This window comes from Alnus glutinosa, chromosome 1 (genome assembly GCF_958979055.1).
Source record: "Alnus glutinosa chromosome 1, dhAlnGlut1.1, whole genome shotgun sequence".
NCBI classification, from domain to species: domain Eukaryota; kingdom Viridiplantae; phylum Streptophyta; class Magnoliopsida; order Fagales; family Betulaceae; genus Alnus; species Alnus glutinosa.
Window position 1 is genome coordinate 46,263,510 of NC_084886.1, and position 19,001 is coordinate 46,282,510.

The 19,001-nt window shown below is 33.4% G+C and overlaps 2 protein-coding genes across 3 annotated transcripts in view; both read left to right on the forward strand.

Annotated features, from left to right (window-relative positions):
• The window catches only part of LOC133853178 (uncharacterized), a 30,800-nt gene extending 25,922 nt beyond the window's left edge, over window positions 1–4,878 (forward strand). For both annotated transcript variants that reach the window (XM_062289580.1, XM_062289581.1), the window contains exons 17-18: window positions 820–1,005; window positions 4,343–4,878. In XM_062289580.1, coding sequence (XP_062145564.1) covers window positions 820–1,005; window positions 4,343–4,636 — 480 coding nt within the window. In that variant the 3' untranslated portion in view covers window positions 4,637–4,878. The remainder of the gene's footprint in view (window positions 1–819; window positions 1,006–4,342) is intronic.
• Window positions 4,879–8,492: 3,614 nt separating this feature from the next.
• Window positions 8,493–12,076, forward strand: LOC133853204 (myrcene synthase, chloroplastic-like). The gene is made up of 7 exons (XM_062289582.1): window positions 8,493–8,803; window positions 8,902–9,169; window positions 9,293–9,668; window positions 9,878–10,096; window positions 10,925–11,063; window positions 11,162–11,410; window positions 11,525–12,076. Exons 1-7 carry the CDS (start codon window positions 8,498–8,500, stop codon window positions 11,849–11,851), a joined length of 1,884 nt encoding a protein of 627 aa, XP_062145566.1. The 5' UTR covers window positions 8,493–8,497; the 3' UTR covers window positions 11,852–12,076.
• The last annotated feature ends 6,925 nt before the right edge of the window (window positions 12,077–19,001 follow it).

Genomic DNA, 19,001 nt, shown 5'->3' on the forward strand with positions numbered 1-19,001 from the left:
ATCGATGGGGGACAACCAGAAATTGAGAAGAAAAGTTAAAGAGAGAGAGGATCTACATAATTAAAAACACTCAAACTATGATGGGGCGCTATCAAAAAATATAATGTATTGAGCAACCGCTACTTCCCGTGTATAAGGGTTGTGCCCCTTTGCGCTTTTTAATAAATTGCAATTACTTATCAAAAAAAAAAAAGAAGCCAAGGGGGAGGGAGAGAGAGAGAGAGAAGACAAACAGTCTACCAAATTTTAATTCATGAAAAACCCCTTAATGAAATACAAAATTATGCTTACATAGACTAGGGATTAAACCTTAACCCTAACCCTAGTGACACTTGGGCTGATAGCCCCACTAAAATAACATAAAGTCCAACTAATTTTTTTTATAAGTAATTGAAATATCATTAAAAGTGCAAAGCGTAACCTAGCTACACAAGAAGTATACAAGAGAAACGCCTATTTCGAAGAAGAAAAAAAAAAAATCATTAAAACTAATCACCAAAGGAGCTAAAAACACAACTGTCAAAGTATAATGAGAATTAGTTAAACATGAGAAAAATATTGAAGGCATAGGAAAAATTTAAGGGTTATGCCCATCTTTAAAACGTAAAATGATATAATTATGCCAAAATATTCAGCGGAAACCAAACTTCCTTTCTTATAGGATAAATCTCTTGCTTTTACTTATTTTGGCATCCAGGATTGAAATGGGGTCTTAACTTACTAATCATTAAGTGATTTTATTAACCCTTTGTTAGTGAATGATCCTATGATCAAACTTGCATCAGACAAATGAGTTATTGAACTGTTTTCTCCATGCAGCAAGACCAATTTGGGCGCCTACTGTCAACCTTCATCCAGGTCATTGACTTGACAGAGCAAGAAAAAACTGAATATTGGGCGGTTGTATCTGCTGTTTTTGATGGCAGGCAGGTTGATTCTGTAACATCTAGGCCAAGCTTTGTATCAATTACTTCAACTTCCTTGGAAACTAGCATTAACAACAAGGTTTGTCTACAATCACATTACCATGTTGAAAGTCAGTTGTCTTTATTACTAGCAAGTGAATATTTGCTTAAGTTCTCTAATTTTATTTGTTTCATGCAGTAAATGCTTCAATTCTTAGAATATGACGTGGCTAGAGTTGACATATTATGAGGGTTTTTTTTTTTTTTTTTTTAAAAAAAAAAAATTAACATTTTTAAAATTTTTTATTTTTATTATTTTTGGTGAGGGTAACATACAAATGCGTGGAGAAATATATATATGTTGGGATGCTCTTGTGAGCATGTGGGAATAAAAGTACCTGGTCAATATGAATTTCTGCTAAGTTAAATACTCCCCTCTTTGTACTCCTGGACGGCTGCGTATCTCGCACCTCTAGGGATTAGTTATAACGATTTCCTTGTATTGCTTTCTTCTTCTTCTTAATTGTCTCTCTTGTATACCCCCTGTATACTTGATTGCGCTTTGCGTTTTTTAATAAAATTCTCTTACTTATCAAAAAAAAGTTAAATACTCCCCTCACCCCCCACCCCTTTCCCATGGCTGGCGACTTCCAACAGATCTTGAAGAAAGTTTCTTCTCTCCAATTTTTTTTTTCTTGATCAAATTGAGACATGCTGTCTTGAAACATTTTCTCTGATTATTTTTTTTCCCTTTAGTATTTTTCTAGCCAAAATATAGCTATAGCCATTTCAAGACTTCAACTCATCTCCCAAGCCAATGGGTATATTCAGCATAAGGGATTTATGTTGCAGAAGGCATTGCACATGATGACTTCATGTTGTAATGAACTAGACAGGTTTAGCAGTCTTGGCACCCAAAGCAATCTTCAGGTGCAAACATGTCAACTTGGTTGACTGCATTGTTAGCAAATGCAGTGTTCTGACTTGTGATCTATTATTTAGTGGCTCCCATTTGAACTACTACTGCACATCTCTATTGATTATAATTCAGATTGCATATGATTACCCATATAAGTTTTCCCTTCTCTCTCTAGTTCTAGAGAGAGCTCTCTCGTCTCTCCTTTGTAGGAGATTTCTCTCTTCTAGTGACAGCCCTCTCCTCCCTGTGAGTGCTCGGGGAGGTGAGAGGAGCTCCTCCCACCTTCCTCTTCTCAACTCCTGTCCTCCCCTTGCTCTTCTGACATAGCGAGAAGCGATAAATGTGAAAGAGAATTTGTGTTCTCAATGCACAAAATCAACACACATGTTGATAAAGAAAATTGATAATATTATTAATGGCAAAACCTGAATTATTTATTCCATAACAATTGCTCCTAATTTATAATGAAACCCTAAAACTACAAAATGATTAAATATTCTAGGAACGGAAATAAAACAAAGGAAACAAACTGTTAAATCACCACTTGTCTTAAAAGTTTAAGCTTATAAGAAGAGGTAAATTTAATCGCTTAATCAATACTTTAACACTCCCCCTCACATTGGGCTCAGACTTCCTTTTGATAGATGAGGCCCAACATGTAGAATATTTAATTGAAACGGGAGGTAAATGACAGAGTCAATATTCAAACTCAGGACATTTGGCTCTGATACCATGTTAAATCACCATTTGTCCCAAAAACTTAAGCTTATAGGAAGAGATAAATTTTATCACTTAATCAATACTTTAACATAAACAATGAAAATACTTGGTGGTTACATAAGCCAAAATATGAAAAGATCCTAAAGCTACTAAAGAGTAGAATCTTCTGAGAAAAGAAATAAACAAAGAAGGGAAAATATAGTAACTAAGGTAATTATTGACAATTACGTCAATCTAAATATGAGAATCTTCTAGAAGAGGAATCAGGAAATTTAGGAAAAGTTATTTTGCAGAATATCTTCCAAATCACAATCTTTCAATAGTCTGTTCTTTCATTCTTGGACGACATCTGGTAGTCGACCATTTCCTTTCTTGCTTAAATCTTCTTGATTTGGTATATTAATATAATATCTGTTATGGATGTAAAAGAATCAATCTTGTCACCACATCATTGACCAATTAATTAATTCTCGGCGGTACTAAAAGTTCTGCCGATAATTTTCACTCATGCCCGTCGGTTGTTTCTCACTCTTCATCGACCCGGCTGGTAGCATTTTCCTTTTGTACTTCAACCACCGTATATTAGTTGTCTTCATGTCCACTTGGTGCCGACGATACAGAATGTCCTGCTTAAAATAGTTTACTCGTCGGAACCTAATGTTTGGTTCCGACAATAAAACCTTTTCGTCCCGGCTTGCTAAGAACCCTTCGGTAAAGCTCTTTGTCCGATTGTAAGATTTTTCCTGAATAAGCCTGTTTGTTAACAATATCAATGTCAAGACGGGCCCCTTTGATAATAAGAGCATCTCGGGAAGAAGATGAAATTCTTGTCCTACATCATCTTCTCTCCTCCTCCTTTTCCCTTTTTCTCTTCTGTTTTCTTTGCTTTGAAAGTCATATATACTGCCCTCCCACTGCCTCCGCCCCCCTTCGCCTTTTCTTTGCTATCCCCATCCCTTCTTCTCCGTGTGTAAGCCACACTCGTCGTTTTGGGAGACAAGCCATAGATTTCCTGCTCTTCATCCACCTTCACCGTCCACGCTCCCCCGTCCTCTCCTTGGGCCTCCTTGGTCCCCGCTCCTCCCCCCCAACCCACATCCCTCCTCCATCATGCACATGTCTCAAGCACTGTCTCCTGTACGCATCCCCTGACTTGACCGCCATATCTAAGGTTTACTTGTTCATTTCCCTCGTCCTCCCCCTTCTACCAGGCCTTTCCATAATAGGTGCTACCTTTTTGCCTCTGGAGACCACAAGAACAGATATCTCCTGCATGCAAATTGTCAGGCACCACTCTTGCTAGACATCGGAGTGGAGTTCCTCCTGGCTCTAGTCCAGTTGATTTCAATGCGACCTTCCTCATTGTGGCAACCAAGATCCCTTGTTACCACCACATTTGTCTTTTTAAACAGGCAAACCTTTGGAATGTTTCAAAAATTGTCGTTTTTAATGACTCTTTCTTAGCTGATGGACCAAGAAATTATTGGGCCGGGCCAATTCTTTGGCTAATTTTCAGTTATTTTATATTATTTTCTAGCACTATATTGACTATTTTGGGGTGATTGTTGGGGATTCTCCCCCATTTTTCTTACATTTTCTTTTTTTTAATGATAAACGAACAAGCAACAGATTGAGTTGCGCTAGCATGAAAGTCGTGCTCGTTAATCTTTATCATCTTGAATATAGTTGTTTGTACCACTACAAAGTCCATATTGCTCACATGCAGATACGTGTATACACAGATTTACTTGAGTCTTCATTTCAATGAATGTTCTCTAATCTAAGTTTTGAATTCCAGGTGCGGCTATTGAGAACAATGCTTCAGTGGGAAGAGCAACTACGATCTGAAGCAAGTCTTGGAGTGCCAAACCATGGTGGAAAATCTCATGTTAATCCTGGCTCTGTTGTCCTTGGGGAAGTGGTAATTGTTTGTTGGCCCCGTGGTGAGATAATGAGGTTGAGTACTGGCAGCACAGCTGCAGATGCTGCTAGAAAAGTAGGACTCGAGGGAAAGCTGGTTTTGATCAATGGCCACCTTGTATTACCCTGTACAGAGCTCAAAGATGGTGATGTGGTAGAAGTTAGAATATAAAGCAACTGTGTAGGAAAGAGTAAATCAGTGTAGATAATAATAGAGGAAAAGAAATATACTGCCCCCATTTTACTGTATGCATCAATATATTCGAGGCTGTGATGGTGATGTGGTAGAAGTTAGAATATAAAGCAACTGCGTAGGAAAGAGTAAATCAGTGTAGATAATAGAGGAAAAGAAATATACTGCCCCCATTTTACTGTATGCATCAATAGATTCACACGCATATGATTGGGGAATCATTTAGAGGAATGCGTAATATTGAGACAAGTGGTGCATTAAAAATATAACAAGTGTCCTTTAAGTCAAAAACAACTAAAACTTTCGTTTAAGACACATTCTCTCTCTTCCCAAGACATCAGTTTCAGAGTTGGTTTAAATCAATAAAAGTAGATGTTTATAGTTAAATTTAGAAAAAAAATTAAAGATTTCAATTGTGAATGCTCTTACTTTCTTCTTCTCTCATATAAGTGGTTTTTGGTTTTTGTTTTTGCTTATAGCAAAAATTGGGGTACACATACACTATATTTTTTGCTTGCTTTCTTGGAACTGGGAAAATGTACAACAAATAATTATTTTCCATTATTTAAGTAATTTCTCTTTTTTTTTTTTTTTTTTTTTTTTTTTTTTTTTCTTCTTGTTTTTTTGTCTTTATTTTTTTATGATAATGTTAGTTTGTTATCGTTTTTTGTTCTTATTTTTTTTTGTTATAATTTATATATTATTTTTATTTCTGTTCTAAAAGTAGTTATATATATATATAAACATTATATATGAAAAGGATGATCGAAAAAAAAAAAAAAAAAAAATCTATTTGACAGAACCATACTTACCAATTTCATTGGAACCAAAGAAAGTATACAAAAAAGAAAGAAGTTATTTTTCTTTTATATGAGCCTTTTTTCGTTTTTTGTTGGTCCCCATTTTCATTTTTTTTTTTTTTTTTTCCTTATTTTATGTTCTAATTTATACACAAAAAATACCGTTCTTTTTCTAATTTCTGTTTGCTGTCCATTTTCGTATTTTGTCCTTATTTTCTGTTCTAATTTATATATTATTTTTATCTTCGTTCTAAAGTAGTTTTTTTTTTTTTTTTTTTTTTTTTTTTTTTTTTTAATTTTTTTTAATTTTTAAATGTTATATATGCGAAGGATGGTCGAAAAAAAAAAAAAATCTCCATTAGACATAACTTCTTCCTATACCTATGAGCCTATGAATTCATTGGAATCAGATAAAATATCAAAAAAAAAAACTAAGACAATTATTTTTATATTATATGAGTATTTTTCTTTTCTTTTTTTCGTTTATCATCTGTTTCTATTTTTTGTCCTTATTTTATGTTCTAATTTAAATATTATTGTTTATTTTTGTGCTAAAAGTATTTTCTTTTATGATATATATATGTGAAGGATGGTCGAAAGAAAGAAAAAAAATCTCATTTTGACGGGACTTCTTCCTATATCTATTAATTTCATTGAAACTAGGAAAAGTATACAAAAAATACAATTCTTACGTTTCCATTTTTTGTTTTTGTTTTTTTTTTTTTTTTTGGTTCTTAATGTAGTTTCTTTTACGTTATATGCGAAGAACGTTCAAAAGAAAAAGTTCTCTATTTGACGGGACTTTTTCCTATATATATGAATTTCATTCGAACATAGAAAAATATACAAAAAAAAATAGTTCTTTTCTGTTATTATCATTTTTCATTTTCTACTTATTTGTCCCATTTAATGTAGTTTTGTTATTTCGTATTTCTTTTTTGTCCATATTTTTTGTTCTAATTTATTTATTCTTTTTATTATTATTATTGTTGTTGTTGTTGTTATTTACATTGCTTATTTTTCCTTTTGTAAATTTTACACTGAATTCCGATAAATGATGGTGAGGGAGAAAGTTTCCAATCGTTATTTTTTGTACAAAGTATGACGATTTTTTCGTTTATGCAGTTGTTTATCGAGGGTTTTTTTTTTTTTTTTTTTTTTTTTTTTTTTTTTTTTTTTTTTTTTTTTTTTTTGCACATTCTTTACGTGTTTAATTGATGACTGACATTGGCTTTCAAGGTTTTATAATGGATTGTGATTTTTTCAAAATAATTTTTTTATGCGATTTTATCATATGTTTTTATTCATGTTTATGTTTTTAGGTTTTCAATATGAGAAGTGCTACACTTAACCAATTTTATTTTATTTTTTTCTCAAAAGTTCATTCCCTAATGATGTGACAATCATGGATGAGATTTACTATTTTGAACATGTGTTATCATCTCATAGGATGATGACGCATCATTTTAGAACCACTTTTGGAGAAAAATATTTGTAAAATATAACATTTTCCTTTCAATATCCTGTTACTAGTACTATATGAACAACCGCATAAACTAATTTTTTTTTTTTTTTTTTTTTTTTTTTTTTTTTAAGATATAAATCTTCTACAAGCCAATTATATATATACACACCAACATAGTTTCATTTCGTTTCAAACTACATCAATGAGAACAAATATTTAACATGTTTTAATATATAAGGATTAAACTTTATGAATTTATAAATTTATTTAACATATGGGTTTATACTATTGAGTAAAGAAATGTTGTTCAAAATGATCTTATTAACATTCTTTATTTCTAGTAGCAATTAGGTAATGGAGTGAAGGAAGAAAATTGATTACTACTAATTTTTTATAGATGTTTAGAATAAATTATATTATTTTTTTAAAAAAATCTGCTCATAAAACAGGTTAAAAGCTAGTTTTTTTAAATGCGCAGTCATGTCTGTGTCTTGTATAACAGTAGATGTAAAGATGTATCGACTATTTGAATAATCTTAGTATTGTCCACTTGTGGTGTATCCATTAATGATGAATTGATAAATTTTTTATGCTAACAATTTTTATTATTATTTATTTTACATTTCTGTGATTAGAAAGAAATAAATTTATTGATTATTATTTTATTATTATAATTGTTTTCTTATTCAGATAAGAACAACATTGGCATCTTTTGAGAAAGTTTTGTTCATACTTTGAAATTTTGCTAGTGTTAACAAGTTTTAGTAAATTTTTACCACTTTCAAATATGTTAGTTGTTATTGTTTGATTCTTTTATTAAGATATTTTTTAAAAATGGGTTCTTTGGTTAGATTAATAGTGATAATAATATGCTAATAATTTAATTATAATATCATTGAAATATGTGTCATGAGTCATGTGTTTTTTTAGTACAAAAACACTTAAAACTAATAGCTAAATAATTTTTCAAGTTTTCAAAAAATCTTAAGTTATATATAATGGGCATGCCAAAAAAATAAATTGATGCATTTTTTTTTTTTTTTTTTTTTTTTTTTAATAAAAAAAAAAAGATGCATATTTCAATTCTAAAATATCTTTCTCCACGTCTAATCCTCGAACTTCAGCTAAAGACTCGGATCTTCGTAATTAAATTCACATATCACGACGAACCTATCAATCAATTAGCTAGATTCGATGGCCACAATTTTTTTATTTTATTTTTTATTTTAAAAGAAAAAAGGATGCTTGTCCTCCGCCAAAACGATCGTTCATAAAATATTGTACGTGCATGGAGCAAATCCCTTTGTGGCCAGTGGCCAAGCATATTTTTGAATTATATGCTTGTCGCTAAAGACGAATTTTGTTGTTGTTGGTGAGTACGTATAATTAGAAAAATGAAATTAAATAGTCTACAAGGGGAAAGAGTGGGTAGAAGTACCGGTCCCTGTTCTCCAAAGGCCTCCCGGACAAATTGGCCACTTGTGTTAGGGCTAATTTGACAGGGAGAAGCATATTTTTTTTTTCAAAGATGACAGCCTCCCAAGGTTTATATATAAAGGTATCCATTTGAAGCATATGTTTCCAAGTATCCATTCAATCCAAAAACCAAAGCAATTAAGCTTCACTAAAGGTCTTTTCCAAATGGATCTTTATCGCCTTGCTTCACTCGGTAATTGCAACTTCACTCCACAGCTAGTGATCCCATCTAAAAGTACTCCCCTCTCTTTCATGACATCCAGAAGTGGCATTGTTCCTCGTACTTTCATGTGTATGGCCACCAGTGAAATCTCGAGTCCTTCTAATATTGTTCGGCGATCAGCAAATTACCAACCTCCCATTTGGCACTATGATTACATCCAGTCACTGACAAGTGCATATGTGGTATATATATTACGTTATTTCTTTTTATTTTTAGTCTTAGTTAGGAGTGTATTTACTATTTATTGCCCAGCTAATGAGAAGATTAATTGAATTGCCAGGGGGATTCATTTGCCGGACGAATTGATAAGCTGAAGGGAGAAGTGAGGATGATGTTTCACAAAGTCGTGAATCCTTTGGAGCGACTCGAGCTGATTGATATCTTGCAGAGACTTGGATTATCTTATCATTTTGATAATGAAATACGGAGGACCTTGGAAGGTATATACAACGCTAATTATGGTGGCGAAATGCGCAACAATGAGAATATATACGCCACAGCTCTTGAATTTAGATTGCTAAGACAGCATGGATATAGCGTGCCTCAAGGTAAACAACTTAATTATATATATAATCCTTTCACTAAAATAAGTAAAACAGGGGAGGTTTAAGCTTAACCCATATATCATTTTAGTTATTGACTAGCTAGTGATTGAGCTTTTTTTATTACAGAGATTTTCAATAGTTTCAAGAATGAGATAGGGAACTTCAAGGAATCGCTTCGTGATGATACTAAGGGAATGCTTTGCTTGTATGAAGCATCATTCCTTGCGGTAGAAGGCGAAAGTATGTTGGAGGAAGCAAGAGATTTCGCAAGGAAGCAACTCTCAGAGTACGTCAAGCAAAGCAAAGATCAAAATCTTAGTGCTATAGTGAACCATGCCCTGGAACTTCCTTTGCATTGGAGGATGTTAAGGTTGGAAGCGAGGTGGTTCATTGATGTATACAGAAGCAAAGAAGACATGAACCCTACCTTGCTTGAGCTCGCAGAATTGGATTTTAACGTAGTACAAGCAGCCCACCAAGAAGATCTAAAGGAAGTGTCAAGGTACAAGTACTTGAGGCACTGCATGCAATAATAATGAGCACTAAAATTAAAATCAAATCTCAATACTACGTGAAAACAATAAATAATTAAATAAATAATAGCCTAAAAATTAAGCTAGTGATTTACTTATACCTAATTCAAAAGTTAAGAAAGGACATGCTATGATTCTAAACCAAATGTTGACTTTTTTTTTTTTCACATGATCGAAGGTGGTGGAGGAGCACTGGGCTTGGCGAAAAGTTGAGCTTTGCGAGGGATAGGCTGATGGAGCATTTCTTATGGGCCACTGGAATAATATTTCAACCTCAGTCTGGATATTGTAGGAGAATGTTAACAAAGGTCCTTGCACTCATAACAACAATCGATGATGTTTATGATGTATACGGCACTTTGGATGAACTTGAGCTCTTCACAGATGCTGTTGAGAGGTTCGTATTAATTAATGGTATAGAAACATATAATAAAATAAAGAGAGATAAATGAAAGAGATGAAACATAGAGATTAAGGTAGTTCGGCCTATTATGTCTTACATTCACACATTAAAGCCTTATATATATGCCACATTTTTCCTTGATATGTGATTTGAATACAAGGCTTTATTTATAGAGCTTTACATATGATTTGAATAATTTTAAATACTAACATATCACTTGGATTAGGGTTAACAAATCCCTTAATCTCTAATAATGAAATCATTTAAATCCCTTGATTTATTGGATACCAATCAACATTTATCACAAATTAAAGAATTTCTATCATTTAACAAATGGCAGTACACCTGGTCGATCAAATGCTTCAAATATATATATATATATGTGTGTGTGTGTGTGTGTGTGTGTGTGTGTGTGTGTGTGTGTGTGTGTGTGTGTGTGTGTGTGTGTGTGGCTTTTTTAAAATAAAAAAACTGCGGATGCGGATAACAAAGTAGACATAAAACAAATTTGAAATTTTTTTTTAAAAAAAAACATAAAATAGACACGTGTATTTAGGGTAATTAGACACGAGTATTGGAATACACGTGTCCAACTGTTTGAATACACATGTCTAACTGTCAGACACGTGTATTTCAATACACATGTCAAAATGCACAGTTAGTGGCATCCATATCTGACACGTGTTGCACGAGTGGCGAAACGCACGTGACAACCTGTTTGACACATGTACAGTGTCCGTACACGTATCAAAATGCACGTGGCAAATTTTATGTATTTTTGTAGTGGATATGCGATGGCATTATACTCTTTTGTGATTCCAGATGGGATACCAATGCAATGGATCGGCTCCCCTATTATATGAAGATATGTTTTCTTGCTCTCCACAACTCAATTAATGAAATGGCCTTTGACACTCTTAAAGAACAAGGATTCCACAGCATTCAGTACCTTAGAAAACAGGTTTGGAACGGACTACGTACTTTTAAAAGACTCATCCTTATTTATCTCTAACATTTTTTTTCTTCCCACAAGTTCATTGTTCCATATAAATGTTTCAGTGGGCAGGTTTATGTAGAGCTTATTTGTTGGAGGCAAAGTGGTACCACAGCGGATATAAACCAAGCTTTCAAGAATACATTGAGAATGCATGGGTTTCAATATCAGGACCAGTTGTACTAGGGCATGCTTATTTTTTTGCCACAAATCCAATAACAAAGGAAGCTTTGGATTGCTTGGAAGACCACCCCAACATAATCCGTTGGTCATCAATGATTTTACGACTTACAGATGATCTTCAAACATCTAAGGTGTGTATATATATATATGCAAACCAAAGTATCCTAATTAGAGTCTTTTTGAACACTTAACACGATGATAGCCTAACATCCTCATATTAATATGTGTGTTCTGAAACTGATCAGGATGAGTTAGAGAGAGGAGATAATCCTAAATCAATCCAGTGTTACATGAATGAAAGTGGTGCAAGTGAAGAAGATGCCCGTGAGTACATAAGATCTTTGATTGATGCCACGTGGAAGAAGATTAACGAAGAAGGAGCTGCGAGTCCACCATCACCCTTGTCTCAAACATTTATTGAAATGGCGAGGAACCTTGGAAGGATCGCTCAGTGCATGTACCAGTACGAGGACGGACATGGTGTTGTAGACCGTGAAACTAAGGACCGCGTATTATCATTATTCATTCGTCCTGTTACTCTACATGGAGACCCAACGTTAGCGAAAGTCTAGTGTTTAGAGTTATCTTATTTCTCTAATGTATTTGATCACTTTATCTTTCATCGGGGTTTGAAGTCTTAAGGGGTAATAAGGTATCTTAGGATTGATCGAAGATACCGTCACTCCGTCAGGTTTGTTTGGGAGAAGTTGGATTCTATCTTTATTTATCTTGTGTTTTATTTAAAGATGTTGAATATAAAAGGGGATGAGGAGAGCCCCTCCTTTGGTCAACACAAATTGGTCCGACTCAAAGACTGATTTAAAACCAAATTCGATCATTTGACAACAACAGTGAAAGAATTTCCCATAAAGAGATCGAACGCATCCATCATTCACTGTTTCAAAGGTTTTAAAGAAACGTCTATCCCTTCATACATGTTTTGTGGCATAAAAGTCAATCTACCATGAACCATCTTCGAGTACAAAAATCTTGAAGCTTGCTGCATGTTTCTTCTTCAGAAAACGACAATCCTTCTTGAAGTGACCTAGCTTACCACAATGGTAGCAAGCACCCTTCCTTTTAATTTCTTCTCATGGTTCTACAAAATAGCTAGAGTTATAAGGAAAACATAAAAATATAAAGACGTGTCATTTTTAGTGAAATTCAATTAGAACTATTTCAAAACGTCTTTTGTTTCATGTAAACTTTTTTAATTCGTAACAGTTTTTTTTTTTTTTTGACATGTCCACACAAGAGGGGGAAGGGGGAGGGTGGTTTCGAACTAGTGATCTCCGCTTCATGAAGCGTGATTCCCAACCGATTGAACTACCTCTTGAGAATTTAATTCGTAACAATTGTGATTCAGTTCCATGTCGTATTTGTCCCTAGACTGTAATATATGGGAAAGTTCTAACATCTAAATTATACTAAAAATTAATGTCCCTCGATCTTTAAGGCAAGGGTGGAGCTATATATATATATATATGAGAAATGATCCATACACTCATTTCTCACAACAGCCCCACAACAAGCTGATGTGGCTGGTAATATTTTATTATTTTTTTACAAAAAGAAATGAAAAGAAAACAAAAAAATAATAAAATATTACAAGCCACATCAGCTTGTTGTAAGGTTGTTGTGAGAAATGAGTGTAGGGATCATTTCTATATATATATATATTGACGAGGATGAACATGTATTAAATTAAAATAAGAGAATTGCTACAAGACTCCATCCCACTTTTGCTCTAAAATACTCAGAGCACTTACAAAGTTACAATAGCCTATTCATATTTAGTGTTTTTTTTTTAAAAAAAAAAAAAAAAAATTATATTTTTAACAAAAACCACAAATAGACTCATATAGGATTAGGATCCTCTTAAATTATTTGTTCGAATATGAAAGAATTCGGGCAGGAGATGGTGAGAGATCACTTATGAGACTCACCTGATCAAATAAAAATTAGGCTATCCAACTACTTATTCGGTTAGATAGGTTCTATAAGTAGTATCTCACAATCACCTGCCTAAAATCTCTCAAATTTGGGCAAATAATTTGAGAGGATCCTAATCCGCTCATATAATATATGAGGAATGTTAGAGCATCTCCTGATGTTCTCCTGGTGTATATCTGGAATGTCATAGACGTATAAATGTAATTAAAAAAATTACATCTATGTCCTTTTGGATGGCATAGATGCAATTTTTTAATAAAAAAAATTACAACTAGGCCATTTCAAATGCACACCAGGAGAACACCAGAAAATGCTCTAGCATTCCTCATAATATATAGACTCTTTAGCAAATGTTAAACTTAACATTTGTCAGATTTTTTTCTTCTCTAGATTAATTCAAAGAGACGAAAAGACAATATTGTAATTTTTTTAATAATATATTTTGCAAACCGTGATAAAGATAGTATTTTCACAATTGTCATTGTGAATGATTAAAAGATAGTATTTATTTAAAATAGATAAACATTTAGAGAATTAATTTATTGTTTGACGATTTAAAAAATGGACTAGCTAAAATCCTTAAAGTAAATTTTTAGAATTAAATTTAAAAAAAATTATGAAGGGACCATTATAAATGCTCTAACTCCGCTAATTGCTGTGGGCAACTGCCACGTCAGGGTCGACCATTCCAGCCTTTGGCGGGGCAAAAAAATAAAATAAAAATTTCACGGCTCTCTCAACCCGGCCACATCAGGTTACTCCCTCATGGTTGATTGGCTGTAGAAGCTATTAACTAGATCGAGACCCAAAGCTCGTTTCCTCTTCTTATCAACGAGCCCAAATTTCTCTAGGAAAAGGTGGAAGCTGAGAGATTGAGAAAGAGAATAGAAAATAGATGAATCCTATTCATCCAAAAAAAAAACTGATGAATCCTGCAGGAAAGAGGACTTGAAAGAGAATCTTTATGAGTAATGCTTCAATGCCATCAAAATATACAACTTTTCACCACATTGCCTATGTAGCAAGGTGGTCATCCACTACTTTTTGAGTATTTTTTTTTTTTTTTAAAAAAAAAATAAATAAATAAATAAATTAAGGTGAGGGACCATCTTGCCACGTAGACAAGGTGGTGAAAAGTTGTATATTTAGGTGGTAGTGAATCATTACTCAATCTTTATTTATTTATTTATGGAGATTGAGAAAACTTCTGTCTTTAATTGGGGGATAGTGGGACCTGATCGACGTGACAAAGATTAAACAAAGATGGAGTATTTTGGTAGCATCTCTCTAAAAATAAAACTTTTTTGAGAGAGAAGTAGGGAACTACAACTCACTACAAAAAATATTGCAAATTGTCACGTGTATGGTGCCCATACACGTGGCAAACTGTTAACCACGTGTAATTGGCAACGTGTTCCCATACTGTACAAGCGCATACACTTTTAAGTACTATTTTGAAACAATATATAGTATGAAATCAAATGGGCAATTATAGATTCTTTCATATTAATTCTTCTTTATCTTTACTACCCATGTAAGCCTCTCCATTTAGGGCTTACACAATCTTTTCATAATATATAATGTAACTAATCTAAGAATACCCAATTTAGAATAAAAAAATGCTTAATTAAGAGCTAATTTAATCATGATCTGCTTAATTTATTCATCTTCCAAGCTTATCTATTCTTATTGAAATAAGTACGCCAGAATCACGTTTTTTATGCTGTAAATCCATAACCACGACTTAGTTGTGTTGAAACAAACCCACACTGCATTATAGCAACTCTAGCATATTAGCTGAACATTTCCAATAGAATAGATAAATAGTTTATAATAATTAAATTTGACTATTATGAGCCATTTTCTATCTCCAGCAGAATATATAAGCAAAATAGATTTTTTTCTTCTAGTATAAATAGTGAATACAAAAGTTTGAGTTTTAAGTCTGAGTGAGTGAGTGAGAGAAAGAGAAAAGTGAAGAAGAAAATAGAATAAAAGTATATTAAAAAAAATAATATTTAAAGAAAGTAGAAAGTGAAATAAAGAATTAAGAATTTGTTAGGGTTTGTATGAAAAAAAAAAATAGGTAAAATGGAAAAAAAAAAAAAAAAAAAAACTTTTTTACTAGGTAAAATACCTCCAACGTACTGTTGGAGATGCTCTAACGTACTTTATATGTAATAGGAGTATTAATGTACGTACGTTACTCACACTCTCACTTTCACATAGTCATATTCATTGACGTGACTTTTAAAATTATTATTGGATCAAAATATAATAATAATTCATCTCAAATTTAATAGTAATTTTAAAAGTTATGTCAAAGAGTATGAGAGAGTGTGAGATTAAGAGTGTGTGTAGCATTACTCACTTAATAGTGTCCAGTTATATATATGAGTGAGCTCTCCAACTGATTGTAAACAGCTCAAATGGTTTGGTCTTTCCAAAAACCTAATTGTGCTCATGATAACTGGCCTACATATAATCTTACTAAATAGACTGTCTCTACGAATCAAAGTGAAAGCATCCTCATTCTCGATGTGCCTCCGATTACTGTTGTACTCAGGGGTAGAGCCAAGGTGGTTCGAGGGGGGTCAAATACCCCCCTCGGCCCTGGCCTAATTTGGCTAGCTTAGAGCTACGTACGTACGGCTTCTTCCTTCAAAGACAGCAGCTTTCCACCAGCATGCACTAGCTAGTACTCAAAGCGTACGTCCTATATATCCTTTGAACCTTTGAGTTTGACTAGGTTGAACAATTTCTCTTTTAAAGCTGAGTGGAATATGCATGTAATCAAATATGAATTAGACTTATGAGAAGAGATCGATCTAGTTGTATCCTACTTACTTTAACTCAAAAATTGGTAAGTTGGTATAGCGCTCACCAACTAACGAAAAAAAGAAACAAAGAAAAATTTTTTTTGATAAGACATGCATATGACCTTGGAAAAGAAAAAATATTTAAATAAAATAGTAAAAGCGGATAACTAAAGTAGAGTGTGATGGAGGTGCTTTTAAAAAAATGGTAGCTTAATTAACTTATTTTTAAAATAAAATTAGCTAAAATGGAGAGAAAATTTTACTATATTTAGCTTCCTCCGTAATTCGTTGCTAGATATTGTCGCATGTGATTTGTATTAAAGACAACAAGTAAATGTCCAATTACCTTGAGTAATGTTATACATCACTCACATCCCTCAAAGCTTATATGGCTTGGTCTCTATAGAATTTCATAATAAGAGTAATGTTTCTTGCACAACTATTGCACAACTTTTATACAACTCTAACAACTTTTCTTTAAGATCAACTATTGAATATTTAGGGCTCACATGTAGAAAAACAAATCCAATAATTGATCATAAAAAAAAAAGTAGATAGAGTTGTGTAAAAGTTGTGTAAGAGTTGTGCAAGAAACATTACAGAAACATTACTCAAACGTGAAAGCCTTTTTTGTTACATCTTTTCTTGATTATTTGATTATATACAAGTAAAGTGATTTGAAAATTTTCAAATACAAGCAAATCTCTTAAATTAGAGTAAACATATCCTTTAATTTAGGGAATACAAATCACCATTTATCATAAAAGATTTCTATCATGTCCCCCCCCCCCCCCCCCCCCCCCCCCCCCCCAGCTAAAAAGCCAATTTTCAAGCACTACCATACACCAAATACTATGAAAGACCACACCAGAAAAGTTTAATTTGAAAAAATAAGGGGATGATGTATAACAATAGCATTACTCCAATCACCGGCCTTATAAAGACCTTTCGCAAGTTCATCTCACATGTAGCATCCACATCATTTTGGAATCACACACGACATTCATGTGAAATAATTCATCAATTACTTAAAACATGTTGCTTTATTATACTTTATCACAAACATTATTGCCTCCCAAGGCTTTTATATATATATTATAAACCGGTCATAAACAAGTTGAAGTGTTATAAACGGGTTAGCATGTCATAAACGAATCATAAACGTGCGGGTTGACAGGTCAATCCGTGAGTTGATCTGTTTATAAACATGTCATAACTCGTTTATGACCCGAATATGTTTAGCCTAAACTCAAATTCTATAATTTCATATCATGTTCGTGTCGAATTTGCAGATCGCGTAAAAAATTGTTAACCTGAGTGCAAATTGTGGTGAGTTTGGAGTCTGGACCGTCTGGTGTCTTCGGTCTATTAGTGTTTAATCACTTAATGGTTTATAGAGTAAAAAGTAAAGGAGAGTCCTGCCGTGTGTAATGTGTAATCTTGTTTAATGTAAAATTTTTTTATCAAATTTTATTTGTCTTTTGTCATGTGTCATAGAGTATAGAGACATAGAGTACGTAATAGATTATAGACGTCATTTTTTTTTTTTTTTTTTTGTCTTTTTCACTTGTTAGATGTGTCAATTGTCAGAGTGCATTGTAAATTTGTAGTAGACATATCAGAACGAGTTATAAATCAGAACAAATTAAATTTGTTCCAAAAAAAATTCAGACAAAGGAAAATGCTTGGGTATTCACTGGGATTCCACTCTAATCCCATCTTTGTACATGTGGACCAATGATGTGAGAGATAATAAAAAGAGTGTTGTGGGACCCTTTATATTTTTAATTTTTTTTTGTTAAATTCTTATTTTTTATTTTTATTTAAATATGATAAATGGTTACAGGGGATAAAACTACCAACAAGCAGAGTCCAAACGAAAAACACAGCAAGACACAAGCTCAAACAGTAAACAATAAGCAATGGTCTCATCTATGATTCTGAAAGAACCATAAATAAATCGGGCCTTTCTAGTGGCTACACAAGGCAGTGATAAATGACAAAAGGACTCAATGAAGAGCCCCAACCAATAAAGGCAACAACCACCGGGAGATGGTTGTTGATGGAGAAACATTGTCAAAAACCGAAAAGGATCCGTTGAGGAATAACAAACCCGATTACAAAAGTCTCCGATAACAGACCAGATGTCAAAGGAGCTGAAAAACGGTAATGCAAACCGCAAAATAAAAACCCAACAAAAGTGCGGACAAACACCAAAAATACAACAGAAAAATAATAAAATACTAAAAAACAGTAACAACAGCAGTGAGTGAGATTCATGCACAGGCCCATGAGAACCAAGTGTCGGCGCGTGGTGGCCGGTTCACGACGTGGAGGCGACTGGCAGAGGCAGAGAGGTCCCAAAGCATCGTGGGCGCGTTTGAGTGCGGGGCAGATCAGTAAACTTCATCGGATCTAGCTGTACGTGTTCAAAATCACATTTTTAAAAACATGGAGTGGAACCATGCGGTAGAGTGCACAGCAGCGATCAGGTCTCCTATTATTACATACAGTTAACGCGGTGGGTTTGTACAACAATAAAAACGTGATTTTGCGTACTTTATTTCAATAATTGAGCCGCCACTATTAAATACACTCTTTTCTTTTTTTTTTACTAATTTTATAAGTAAATAAAATGGGTTTGTTTTAACTTGGGCCCCCAAGCTTGTTTTTATTCTAAACTACCAAAAAACTACTCGGATTTGTCTTCCTTCCTAAATTCACATATCACGACAAAGCCTATCAATCAAATTCATCCAAAACAAAAAGGCTATCAAGCAAATCGATCCTTTTGTGGGCATTATATTGGGCAAGCATATTTTTGAATTATATGCTTGTCCGCTAAAGGCGATTTTTTTTTTTTTGGTCAACTATAATTAGAAAAAATAAATTGAATAGTCTAGAAGGCTCAAAGAGTGGGTAAGCATGTTTTTTTTTTCACAGATGACAG

Bases quoted from the DNA above. Each gene is read 5' to 3' on its own strand.
- LOC133853204 (XM_062289582.1), top strand. From the start codon at position 8,498: ATGTTTCCAAGTATCCATTCAATCCAAAAACCAAAGCAATTAAGCTTC. The intron at 9,170-9,292 runs GTAAACAACTTA...TTTTTATTACAG, and splicing joins TGGATATAGCGTGCCTCAAG to AGATTTTCAATAGTTTCAAG. The intron at 11,411-11,524 runs GTGTGTATATAT...GAAACTGATCAG, and splicing joins ATGATCTTCAAACATCTAAG to GATGAGTTAGAGAGAGGAGA.